The following is a 13,648-nucleotide window of genomic DNA, read 5'->3' as shown; positions in this document are numbered from 1 at the left end:
TCTAATCCAATACCACTTTATTTGTAACACTTACATCCCAAAACAACAAAGTGCACCCGGTGAAAGTTTGTCCCTTTTGTAGGCAAGGCAAGTTTATTTGTATAGCACAATTTGCACACAAAGTAATTGAAAGTGCTTTACAGAATAAGAAATACACTCACCTAAAGGATTATTAGGAACACCTGTTCAATTTCTCCTTAATCCAATTATCTAATCAACCAATCTCATGGCAGTTGCTTTAATGCATTTAGGAGTGTGGTCCTGGTCAAGACAATCTCCTGAACTCCAAACTGAATGTCAGAATGGGAAAGAAAGGTGATTTAAGCAATTTTGAGCGTGGCATGGTTGTTTATGAAATACTCAGACCGGTCTGTCTGGCACCATCTGCTCAGTTACTGGGATTTTCACGCACAACCATTTCTAGGATTTACATAGAATGGTGTGAAAAGGGAAAAACATCCAGTATGTGGCAGTCCTGTGGGCGAAAATGCCTTGTTGATGCTAGAGGTCAGAGGAGAATGGGCAGAGTGACTCAAGCTGATAGAAGAGCAATGTTGACTGAAATAACCACTCGTTACAACCGAGGAATGCAGCAAAGCATTTGTGAAGCCACAACACGCACAACCTTGAGGCGGATGGGCTACAATAGCAGAAGACCCCACCGGGTACCACTCATCTCCACTACTAATAGGAAAAAGAGGCTACAATTTGCACGAGCTCACCAAAATTAGACAGTTGAAGACTGGAAAAATGTTGGTCTGGTCTGATGAGTCTCGATTTCTGTTGAGACATTCAAATGGTAGAGTCAGAATCTGACGTAAACAGAATGAGAACATGGATCCATCATGCCTTGTTACCACTGTGCAGGCTGGTGGTGGTGGTGTAATGGTGTGGGGGATGTTTTCTTGGCACACTTTAGGTCCCTTAGTGCCAATTGGGCATCGTTTAAATGCCACGGGCTACCTGAACATTGTTTCTGACCATGTCCATCCCTTCATGACCACCATGTACCCATCCTCTGATGGCTACTTCCAGCAGGATAATGCACCATGTCATAAAGCTCCAATCATTTCAAATTGGTTTCTTGAACATGACAATGAGTTCACTGTACTACAATGGCCCCCACAGTCACCAGATCTCAACCCGCTGGAGCATCTTTGGGATGTGGTGGAATGGGAGCTTCGTGCCCTGGATGTGCATCCCACAAATCTCCATCAACTGCGAGATGCTCCTATCTATATGGACCAACATTTGTAAAGAATGAATCAGCACCTTGTTGAATCAATGCCACGTAGAATTAAGGCAGTTCTGGAGGCAAAAGGGGGTCAAACACCGTATTAGTATGGTGTTCATAATAATCCTTCAGGTGAGTGTACATTAAAATCATACAAATGTACATTGAACTTTGAGTGTACATTAAAATCATACAAATCAAAACATACATAATCACAAATAATCATCATAAAATTAACATTAAAACAGAAGAGTGCAGAATAGAAACCGTTCAGTCATATGCACAGCTAAACAGAACTGTTAAACTGTTTCACACTGATGGCACCACACTGATGATGTCACACTGATGGCGTCACACTGATGATGTCACACTGGTGTCGTCACACTGGTGGCGTCACACTGGTGGCGTCACACTGGTGGCACCACACTGATGATGTCACACTGATGACACCACACTGATGATGTCACACTGATGACACCACACTGATGATGTCACACTGATGATGTCACACTGATGACACCACACTGATGATGTCACACTGATGACACCACACTGATGGCACCACACTGATGATGTCACACTGATGATGTCACACTGATGATGTCACACTGATGACACCACACTGATGATGTCACACTGATGACGTCACACTGATGGCACCACACTGATGACGTCACACTGATGGCACCACACTGATGATGTCACACTGATGACATCACACTGGGAGAACTCTTTACAAAAGTTAGACATCCTTTGGACAAGAAACTGATCTTTCTGAGACTTTAAACATGATGTCAAAAGAATAAAGGTGTTTTCTTAAATTTGTATTTGTCACATTATAATCTCTCACATTTTTTTTTTTTTTTTTTTTTATTTACCATTTTAATTAGTTTTAGTAAAAAGTAGTCTAATCTGTCACAGTATGTGTCACATAATAATCTCTGTGACATTAGAGGAATTTTGGCCCAGTGGCCCACATGGTTTTTAGGTTTTAGTTATGGAATTCCCTTGTGTGATGTCATGATTTACAACCAGGAAGTAAAATTTTAAACTTAAAAATTGAGAAAAAAAAAAGTGTGTATGTGTTTCAGATATTCTCGTGGCGTAATGTCTCCAGGGCGACACGTCCGGACTCGTCTGTACTTCACCTCCGAGAGCCACGTGCACTCTCTGCTCAACATGTTCAGATATGGAGGCCTCCTCAACGTGAGGGAGCCATAGCTTATATCAATAATTCACAAGTCCACAAGTCCACACCGACTTTGCAGTGACATCACACTGGGGGTGTTTCAAATGTATGGCTACGGTGAAATGTTCAACAGGAGACACAATGCACACACTAGGAAACACTGCCTGATAAGTCTTTAAACTCAAGGAAAAAAAAAGAAAAGTGATTTAAAGAGTACCGGTACATTTTCAGGAGCCTGTGATTAATCTGAGCATTCACGGTCCTATTAAGGAGTTTGATTTTATACAGAAAGGTGAGAGTGACTAACTGAAAAACTGTTGGCTAACGCTAGCTACCCCGTGATTGTAATGTTATTTGAGAGGGACTTGTTTAACAGCACAAATCAACTCACCTACTTGAGTTCTTTATGATCAGATTCTGTTGAAATAAAGCTCAGATTAAAGTCTAATAGAGCTTCAGACAGAGCAGTGCCTTATGTTAGCATCACCCCCAAGGAATGTTGATGACATCAACTGCAAAGTATCAGTGCTCAGTAATCTCTATCCAAATGTGTATAACGCGGCGTGTGTCCACCAGGAGGAGCAGGATGCGCAGTGGAAACAGGCCATGGAATATCTGAGTGCGGTGCCTGAGCTCAATTACATGACCCAGATCGTGATCATGCTGTACGAGGACAATAACAAGGTAACATATGCAAATGTAAATAGACAGTGTAAACCAAAAGTTTATACGATAAAAGATACAGATGCTTTTTTCTCATTGACCTGAAATCAGATTAAACGTTTCCTGTTTTAGGTCAATTAGGATTACCAATATTATTTCTATTTGCTAAATGCCAGAATAATGAGAAAAGGATTTGTTACACAATTTTTCATTACTTCGTCAAAGTCAGAAGTTTACATACATTTCATTAGTATTTGGTACCAGGTCTCAGGTGGAGGAGTTCAAGTATCACGGGGTCTTGTTCACGAGTGAGGGAAGGATGGAGTGTGAGATTGACATTTGGATTTGTGCAGCATCTGCAGTGATGTAGATGCCGTATCGGACTGTTTTGGTGAAGAAGGAGTTAAGTTCAAAGGCAGAGCTCTTGATTTACCAGTCAATCTACATCCCTACCGTCACCTATGGTCCTGGTTCAGTCATGGTTTAGTCCTGGTTTAGTCCTGGTTTAGATCTCTGGTACTACCCTCACCTTTGATCATGAGTTTTGGGTAATGACCGAAAGTAGAGGATGGTGGATATAAGAGGTCGAAATGAGTTTCCTCCGCAGGGTAGATGGACGCTTCCTTAGAGATAGGGTGAGGAGCTCAGTCACCAGGGAGGAGCTCAGAGTAGAGCCCCTGCCCCTCCACGTCAAGAGGAGCCATCTGCGTGTGCGTCCTTTATATGATATACTGTGTGTGTGCCTGGGTGTGTATGTGTGTGCGTGCTTGTGTGTCTTTTATTTTATTATTTATTATATTTTTTTCTGTGTGTGTTTGGTTGAGGAGTAGTCTTTTATTTTGTGTGTTCTTACAGGACCCGTCGTCTGAGGAGCGTTTCCATGTGGAGCTGCACTTCAGTCCTGGAGTCAGAGGCTGTGAGAGCGAGAGCGCCCCCCAGGGGTTCGGCTTCAGACCTGCCTCCTCTGAGGTACACGCAGCCCACAGTATATCTCCTACACCCTAACCCTGCATCCTACACACTGCATCTTACAAGGGGCATCTGACTCAGAGGAGGAGGACAGGAGAGCATATGACTCAGAGCAGGAGGACGGGAGGGCATCTGACACACAGGGGACAGTCGGGTATCTGATGCACAGGAGGATCGGAGGGCATCAGACAAACAGAAGGACGGGAGGGTATCTTATTGATTCATGTGTGTGTGTACTTCAGAACAAAGACAAGCGCCCGGACCAGGGGAGTCTGGAGGATTTGAGCCAGGACCAACCCGACCAGGCCCTTCTTATGTCTGAGCCAATCAGCATCCAGCGTCGCTCTCCCATGGTCCGCAACCGCAAGACTGGATCTATGGAGGTAAACCAGGACTAAACCACGACTAAACCAGGTGTAAAGCAGGTGCAAACCAGGATTAAAGCAGGACTAAACCAGGTCTAAACCTTGACTAAACCAGGACTCAACCAGGTCTAAAACAGGTCTTTTTCAGGTCCTGTCTGAGTGTGCTCAGTCTAAGGGAGGACCTCTAAGACTCTTCTCATCTGGATCTCGTCAGTCGCCCGAGTTCAAACCAAACCCAGGACTGGGTCAGTGCTTTTCCTTCTCCTCTCTCTCTATCACCCACCTCTCCATCCCTCCATTACCCCATCTGTTCTGTCTTCCATCTCTCCATCCCTCCATCACGCTTTCCCCTGAGCCCCAGAAGAGAGGACAGGCTGTATCAGGGAGGGCATCTGGTCTAAAGTCACTGCACACGTGTGGAGTCAGGCAACACGCTGTGTGAGGGAGGGAATCTGGTCTAAAGTGCACATGTGTAGTGTCAGAAGATAGGCTGTGTCAGGAAGGCTATCTGGAGTAAAGAGTGTAGAGTCTGGATGTGTCAGTGTGGCTCAATTCTCTGTAAAGACCTTTCAGCTGTTCAGATTAGGCTCTTTCAAACATATTTAACATAAGTATATGACTTTACAAACAATCCTGCCTCACTTACTATTTCTGCATGTTTGGGGAGGGTTCACTTCCAGGTTGGACACGGGCAGCAGATATCTCTATATGCGTAGAGATAACTCCCGTTAGCAACCATGGTGTAAATTAAAGCCACAAGCAGCATTGAACGGCCGTCGCTGGTCGCGCTTCACACTCTGTTGACCCAGCATGCCCTCAGGATGGCGCTAAGCATTACGTGTCTCTGTTATTGCAGCTGGGGGCTGTACATTTAAAAAAACAGAAGCACTGATGCACTTACATGGCATACGATAGTGTTTTCACACTTCGCCATGGCAACATCAGGCGAAATACAACATTAGCCCCTGGACTTTTTGACGGGGACGACCTGTGCCAAATTTTAAATTTTTCAATGACACTAATCAGCAAATTGGTTTAGACCTAGTTTAGACCTGGTTTAGATCAGGTCTAAACCAGGACTAAACCAGGACTAAACCAGGCCTAAACCAGGCCTAAACCAGGCCTAAACCAGGACTAAACCAGGACTAAACCAGGACTAAACCAGGACTAAACCAGGTCTAAACCAGGTCTAAACCAGGTCTAAACCAGGTCTAAACCAGGACAGAATTTTGCTGACTTACATTTTTCCCTCATATTGATTAATCTTCTTTTAGATTTTTTTCATTTTTTTTAGTCTATGGTCAAAGCACCTGAAAGGATTAGGGTATCAGAAGTCACAGGGTCACAGGGTCAGGGGTCACGGACTGTTTGTCATTCTTCACTGTTTATAACCTCCATAACAGCTGCACCTGTCTGCTTCTGTCTGCACCTGTCTGCTCCTCTGAATCTCCTCACTCGTCTCCTAACTCGTAGCTCCTATTTCTTACCCACTGATGTGTTTAGTGTGAACAGAGTGTCTCCCACAGGAAGAGAGAGGAACTACAAATGGGTTTTTTTCCGCTGATCATTTCTATCAGTGGGAGGGCATGTGACACACCACAGCATCTGCAGATTAATTAGAGACATTTGACCTGCACCCATCTCAGTCTTATGCTACAAGGATACAGGGGGACGGGAGGATATCTGACACACGGGGATAGAGGAGCATGGGAGGACATCTGACACGCACAGGGGAAGTCTGGGAGGGCATCTGACACATAGGGGGAGTTTTGGAGGGCATCTGGCACAGGTGCAGTTCCTCTCTACTCCTGCGGGGGACGCTGTACTAACTGTGTGTGTGTAGGCTCCATGTGCTCGGGCCTGTTCTCCTGTAGCGCCCCCAACCTGCGAGAGTACATCCGCGCGCACCACCGCAAAAACCCCAAACCCGGACTAAACCTGGACCAAACCAGGTCTAAACCCGGACTAAACCAGGACCAGACCAGGACTAAACCTGAGCCTCTGCTCCGAAAGCCCCCGCTGTCTCCTGGAAGTCTGCCCTCCAACGTTTTTGGTAGGTACTAACACCAGACCAGGACTAAACCTGGTCTAAACCAGGGTTAAACCAGGACTGAACCAGGACTGAACCAGAACTGAAACAGGACTGAACCAGGATTAAACCAGGATTGAATCAGGGCTCCCAAGTCTGTCTGCGTACCTCCAGGTCTGTCTGCGTACCTCCAGGTCTGTCTGCGTACCTCCAGGTCTGTCTGTGTACTCCCAAGTCTGTCTGTGTACTCCCTAGTCTGTCTGCGTACTCCCTAGTCTGTCTGCGTACTCCCTAGTCTGTCTGTGTACTCCCTAGTCTGTCTGCGTACTCCCTAGTCTGTCTGTGGCTGTCTGCGTAGCTCCAGGTCTATTTGTGTGCATATTCCCAGGTCTGTGTGCGTACTACCAAATCTGTCTGCGTCTGTCTGCGTACACCCAGATCTGTCTGTATCTGCCTACATATCTGTGTGCATACTCCCAGGTCTGTGTGTGTACTGCCAGGTTTTTCTTCTTACCTTCAGGCCTGTCTGTGTACTCTCAGGTCTGTCTGGGTACTCCCAGATCTGTCTGCATGTGTCTGTGTGCATATTCCCAAGACTATCTGTGTACCTCCAGATCTGTTTGCATACTCCCGGGTCTGTCTGCGTACCTCCAGGTCTGTGTGCGTACTCCCAGCTCTGTGTGCATACTCCCAGCTCTGTGTGCATACTCCCAGGTCTGTGTGTGTGTACTCCCAGGTATGTTTGCATACCTCCAGGTCTGTCTGCATTTGTCTACATCTTTCTGCATACCTCCAGGTCTGTCTATGTCTGTCTGCATCTGTCTGCCTACTCCCAGGTCTGTGTGCGTACCTCCAAGTCCATGTGTGTACTCCCAGGTTTGTCTGCATACTCTCAGGTCTGTGTATATACTCCCAGGTCTGTCTGCGTATTCCCAGGTCTGTCTGCATACCTACAGGTCTGTCTGCAATCAGATAAAGTCCGCTCACACCGACCAGAGCTAACACTAGCTTTCTCTGATGTGAATGTCTCTGTAACTCCAGTCACAGATCTGACCCAGTTCTAAAATCTCTTTGGCTTCCAGGCGGAGGATTTTAGTTCTCTGTTCTGATGCTTTGTGATTTCAGTCCTGGTTTAGTCCTGGTTTAGTCCTGGTTTAGTCCTGGTTTAGTCCTGGTTTAGTCCTGGTTTAGTCCTGGTTTAGTCCTGGTTTAGTCCTGGTTTAGTCCTGTTTTAGTCCTGGTTTAGTCCTGGTTCTACATTACTAACATCATGTCTCTTCAGCATCTCATCGCTCCTCTTGTCTGTTTCTGTGTCTCTGTGTCCCTGTGTAGGACACATTAGGTCTCATGTCTCATGTCATGTCTCATGTCTCACTACACTTCCATCTCTGTCCTGCAGGGGCGTCTGTCATTATCCAATTTGAGTCAGAGCCGAGTCTGTTCTGCACATGCTCAGAAGCATCTGCACAAACAATGGTCACTACAGCAACACAAAGACAAAGAGATGGAACAATTATTTTTGGGGTTAATCTTTATCGTGGGCGCTTTTTCTTTGCGTTAGTAGGGAAATGTATTTTTGTTTTGTTTTTTGTCACTATAATCAGATTTGAGCTTTGAATAATTGAAAGTTTCATTTATTTAATGCAGCTCATGCGCATTAAATATACTGCACATATGGAAAAGTTTCATGGCAAATCCTTTAGAGTGACCGTGTCAGTGGCATAAGGCCATTAAATATTAGCATTTATTGTCTATATTTTCATCAGCGATATATCTGACTTCGAAATGTGTTATTAGGACAAGTCTAACATCTGCATCGCAAAAATGTACCTTATCAAACTCCCTTCTAAACCTCGAGCTGAAAGAGAACACATAACTGTTTCTGTAGTAATACAGTCAGGTTAATGTTAGCATGAGTGACGCAGATCTGGTAGTGACTCTGGGGATTGACATGGCGCCTCTAAACCTGCTCTGTCCCTCTTCTTCTTCTTCTCCTTCAGACTTTCTGTCTTTGTCGCCGAAAAAGAGATTTTCTGTGACTCTGGCCCTGCACCCGACTAACGGTGAGAACCCGACTAAAACCAAGACCAAATCCAAGACTAAAAGCAAGACTAAAAGCAAGACTAAACCAGGACTAAAATCAGGACTAAAACAAGATATTAGCCGTGCACCTGATGGTGAGAATCCAACTAAAACCAGGTCTAAACCAGGACGAAAACTGGACTAAACTAAGTCTAAAGAGGGTCTAAACTAGGACTAAACCAGGACTAAACCAGAACATTAGTCCTGCACCCTACAATGGTGGGATTAAAGCAGGATTAAAACTAACCTAAGGTAACTTTGTGTTTGTTTGGTCTGGTTAATTTAGTGTCTTAAACCAGGTATAAACCAGGACTAAACCAGGACTAACCTTTGAAATGTCTAAATGCATGTTTGCCCGTGGTCCTGACTTCAGAGAAAGAAAAGTGTCCCTGCTCCTCTGTTCAGCCTGTATAAAAGGATATAGTTAACCTAACATTCCAAACAGGAAGTGAGCATGGGGGCAATTCATCTCCACTGAGACTGTGGCCCCTCTCTCTGTAACTGCTGCTGTCATATATTTATATATATATATATATATATATATATATATATATATATATATATATATATATATATACATATATATAAATCCGCTTTCCTTCTGAACTGAAGAAGTGGCTTGGGTGAGCAGCGAAATGTCTTCACTCTTACAGCGAATTGTCCAGTTGACAGATTTGAACTTCGTCTTTTGCTTTCCACTAAAACCAGCGTTGCAGATAGGAAGGGGCGTTACCTTCAACAGCCTCACTCCAGATTGGCTCTTTGGTTGCTATGATGCTCGCACTTGGAATTCCAAATATCAAACTTGGTCATTGGTCCCTATAACTGGTCCCTATAACTGCTAGCTTTGATGAGCTTCATTTAACTGGAACCAAACGCTTAATCCACTTCTTTATACAGTCTGTGGTTCAGCTGAGCCCTGAGGCTGTCCAGACCTTGCGGCTGTTCAGGCCCAGCAGTTGTTGCTCAATCTTTCGTAAAAATATTGATATCACATGAAAATAAAAATATTGCACCGTCACAAAGTCCTCCATTTTAGATGAGATATTGTCATAGTCATATCGTTTCATGATTTTACTGAAGTTTTAGTGTTTAAACCAGGACTAAACCAGAAATAAACCAGGACTGTCAAACAGACAAAATGTAGTTCAGTTCAGTTCAGTTCAGTTTATTTGTCATTGTCACAAAAGAACAACGAAATTGTGTTTGGAACATCCCATAAAGTGCAAACCCATAAATAATAAATACCCCTTAAACCCAAGTGTAAACATTGACCCAGTGTGGCTTCAGTACAACATGAGACAGTTCTTGTAGCAGCATGATGGTGTCAAGTAAGGTGCATAAAAACAGGGACATACAGACAGGGACTTGAGAATAATGACAAAATGCAACAATGCAACCAGTTCAGTGTTATTAAGAGTTGGATGTGATTTTTGTCCGTGAGAGGGGGGCAGAGAGGGGCCGAGAGGGGAGAGGGGCAGAGTTCAGGAGCCTCACAGCCTGTGGATACAGACTGTTGGCCAGTCTGGATGTTCTGGCCCGTATGGACCTGTACCTTCTCCCTGAGGGCAGCAGGTGAAAAAGATGGTGCACAGGGTGATGTTGGTCCCGCAGGATGTTGTGCACTCTTCTCAGACAGCGAGTGGAGTAGATGGTGCTGATTTCTGGCAGAGTCGTTCCAATGATTCTGCCGGCTGCTTTCACCACCTGCTGGAGTGCCTGCTGGTCAGCCTTAGTGCAGCTGGAGAACCACACTAAAAGTCCATACGTCAGAACGCTACTGGTGGCACAGTTATAAAAGTTCAACATCAGAGGTCTGGGAATGTGGGCACTCCTCAGGTAGTAAAGGCGCTGTTGGGCCTTCCGTACGGCTGAGGTGATGTGATCGCCCCAGGACAGGTCCTCAGTCACGGTTACCCCCAGGAATTTAAAACTGCTCACCCTCTCCACCGCCTCGGTGCCAATGAGGAGAGGTAGGTGGTTGTTGTGACTTTTTCTGCGGAAATCCACAACAATCTCCTTGGTCTTTTTGGTGTTTAAAAGCAAGTTATTGTGGTGGCACCATGACTCTAGGTGTTGCACCTCCCTCCTGTAGTTAACCTCATCATTGTTGGATATGAGGCCGAGCACTGTGGTGTCATCAGCGAACTTAACGATGAGTTTGGACGCAGAGGAGGAAAGACAGTCATGGGTGAAGAGAGTGTATAGCAGAGGGCTCAGAACACACCCTTGAGGGGCCCCGGTGTTGACAACAAGGGTGGGGGAGGTGTTCTTGCCCACTCTGACACTCTGTGTACGATTAGTCAGAAAATCCACAGTCCAGTTGCACAGAGAGGAGTTGAGTCCCAGTTGGTGGAGTTTGGACCGAAGTTTATATGGCCGGATGGTGTTAAAACCCAAACTGTAGTCTACAAAGAGGAGCCGAGCGTAGGTGTTCTTGTGCTCCAGGTGCTCCAGTAGTGTGTGCAGCACCATGGCTATGGCGTCCTGAGTTGACCGGTTCTCTCTGTATGCAAACTGGTATGGATCCAGGAATGGTGGCAAAGCGGCTTTGATGTGTTTTATGACCAGTCTCTCCAGGCATTTGGTGGGAATGGGAGTGAGTGCCACAGGTCTGTAATCGTTCAGACGTGACGTTTAACTGTTTTGGGATGGGGACAATGGTTGCTGCTTTGAAACAAGCTGGAACCAGTGAACAGGACAGTGAGGTGTTGTATATAGAGGTGAAGACGTCCGCCAGCTCTGCAGCACAGTCTTTTAGCACCCGGCCCAGTGCTCCATCTGGCCCGGCTGCCTTCCTGGTGTTGATGCTGCGGAACACACGTCTCACCTCATGAGTGCTCAGGGCTGGAGCAGGGTCAGTCACGGGGAGAGGAGACAGGACAGGGTCGGTGTTATTCCTGTCAAAACGGGCATAAAAGAGGTTTAAGTCCTCAGCCAGAGCCACTTCATGATTTTCCTGAAGTTCTACTTCAGACGTGCCTTGTATTGTCTCTGTTAAGTTTTTGTTTTAACCCAGTTTGACTCGTACAAGAATTATGTGCATTTCTAGTTTGAACTTAACTCAACTTATTGTGACAAAAAAATACATTGAAATATCACTATTGATACGTAATCAACATTCTCAGGGGTTTGACACTAATGTGACGCACTGCTCTGTGTGAGGCTTTGTTACTCAAGATAGACTTTAATCTGAGTTTTTTTTTTAACACAATCTGACTATAAAGACCTGATTTATCTGAGCTACAACAGGTGAGCTGATTTGTGCTGTTAAACAAGTCCCTCAAATAACATTACAGTCACCATTAGCATTTGCATTAGCTAACAGTTTTTCACCTTTTTGTGTAAAATCAAACTCCTAAACAGAACCATGAACACTCAGGTTGGTCGCAGACTCCTGAAAATGTGCTCCTTAAATCAGTTTGGAATTTGAATTTTCAGACGATCTTAAAACTTTTTTGGCAGTGTTTGCATTGTGTCTCCATGGTAACTGCTAAACATTCCACCATAGACATACATGTTTATGGTGGAACGTGACCTAATTGTTGAAAGTGCAAAGTATAAATTATATTGTTATCGCAAATCAAAACAGGTGTCGAATATGGTTCAGCCCTACCTGCAGCTGTTCTTCAAATCACTTCTGATAAACCCAGACCAGGTCTAACTCTGGTCCTGGTTTTGACATGGTTCTGACCCAGTTCTTACACTTTTTTTGCAGGGTTTGAAGGCTGCTCCATGGTGCCCTCTATCTTTCCTCTGGAGACACTACACAACTCTCTGTCCTTGAAACAAGTTGACGAGTTTCTGCATCGAGTCTGCAAGACCCAAGACCAGGATCATAACCGGACTAATGCAGGTACGCAACCAAAACCGAGACCCTGGACCAGGACTGGACTGACTCGGGTTCTAAACAAGAATTAAACCAGGACTAAACCAGGTCGAAACCAGGTCTAAAATTCTCCTCTGTGTTGTCAGTTCTGATGGAGTCTCCAGCTCATCTTCGAGCCTCGTCTGAAGCTTATCTCCAGCAGTTCCTTCACAGCTGTGAGTTGTATATTTAACCCTTTAACCCTTTTCACAGTCTGAACTACAGGTTTAGCACTTTAGTACATAACATAGACTGTTTATGTAATTCAGTGGTTCTCAAATAGTGGGTGATAGTGGTGAGATACCGGGGGGGGGGGCGTATGACTCCGCGTATGACACTGTAGTACTGTACGCAGCGCGTACGCAGCAAAGAGCAGGAGAGAGTGAACAGGTCGTGACACAGGGCAGTGAACAAGAAACACTTTTGCTAAAGAGACACTATGGAAAACATTTTAACAGGGCGGAGATAGACGGAGGTAAAGTCACCCGAAAAATAAGACGAGGAGGAGTCTGATGAAGCGTATTTAGCACTTGGCTTCACCGTGACTCCGGTGGGACACGAGGACAGACCGGTGTCTGCTGTGTCTGAAAATGTTGGCAGTGGACAGTATGAAGCCAAATAAGTTGAGGCGCCACCTCATTACACCTTAGTCACGCTAAGACGCTGGAGTATTTTCAGCATAAACGTGCCAAATATTGCCAACAATTATCCCGCTTTGTAAATGTCACTTAAAGCAGCGAGCACTGAGCATCATGTAAGGTGTCACACCAAATTGCTAAATTACTTGTTTTAATTTGATATTTATTTAATTTTAATGTATTATTTTGATATTTATTTAATTTTAATTTATTCATTTGATGTTTATTTTTTTATTTGATATTTAATTAAATTTCATTATATCTTTTCATTTCTTTTATTTTTTCGGGGGGGGGGGGGGGCGCGAAATTTTTTCTTCTTTATAGGGGGGGCATGATAGAAAATAATTGAGAAGCACTGATGTAATTGGACATGGCTAACCTGCTAGCTGCCATGTTTCAAACAGGAAGTCGCACTTCGGCTCCATCGACTCCAGTTCACTTTGTAAAAACTGTGGCCCCTCTCTCTGTAACTGCTGCTGTCAGGCTCATCATTTTGGTCTTAAAATGTTTGTATTAACCCGCTCTACATGATCCTGGGGTTTTTATTTCACTATTGTGTCTGTAACTCAAGACAAGAACATTAATAACAGACAAATCAGGCTCCTCTTCCC

The 13,648-nt window shown here is 44.7% G+C and overlaps 1 protein-coding gene across 8 annotated transcripts in view; it reads left to right on the top strand.

The window, feature by feature from the left end:
* The window catches only part of ppip5k1b (diphosphoinositol pentakisphosphate kinase 1b), a 37,350-nt gene that overhangs the window by 22,385 nt on the left and 1,317 nt on the right, over window positions 1–13,648 (top strand). For 4 of the 8 annotated variants that reach the window (XM_033967877.2, XM_033967876.2, XM_055222271.1 and 1 more), the window contains 8 exons: window positions 2,326–2,440; window positions 3,000–3,107; window positions 3,942–4,055; window positions 4,298–4,438; window positions 4,569–4,665; window positions 6,264–6,473; window positions 12,250–12,387; window positions 12,507–12,575. In XM_033967877.2, coding sequence (XP_033823768.1) covers window positions 2,326–2,440; window positions 3,000–3,107; window positions 3,942–4,055; window positions 4,298–4,438; window positions 4,569–4,665; window positions 6,264–6,473; window positions 12,250–12,387; window positions 12,507–12,575 — 992 coding nt within the window. Of the gene's footprint in view, window positions 1–2,325; window positions 2,441–2,999; window positions 3,108–3,941; window positions 4,056–4,297; window positions 4,439–4,568; window positions 4,666–6,263; window positions 6,474–8,449; window positions 8,513–12,249; window positions 12,388–12,506; window positions 12,576–13,648 lie in introns of all 8 variants that reach the window. The other 4 variants (XM_033967879.2, XM_055222273.1, XM_055222272.1 and 1 more) reach the window with 2 other exon arrangements.

This window comes from Periophthalmus magnuspinnatus, chromosome 6 (assembly GCF_009829125.3).
Source record: "Periophthalmus magnuspinnatus isolate fPerMag1 chromosome 6, fPerMag1.2.pri, whole genome shotgun sequence".
Classification (NCBI taxonomy): Eukaryota; Metazoa; Chordata; class Actinopteri; order Gobiiformes; family Gobiidae; genus Periophthalmus; species Periophthalmus magnuspinnatus.
The sequence above is the reverse complement of the archived record's forward strand: the minus strand, read 5'-3'. Positions and strand labels throughout refer to the sequence as shown.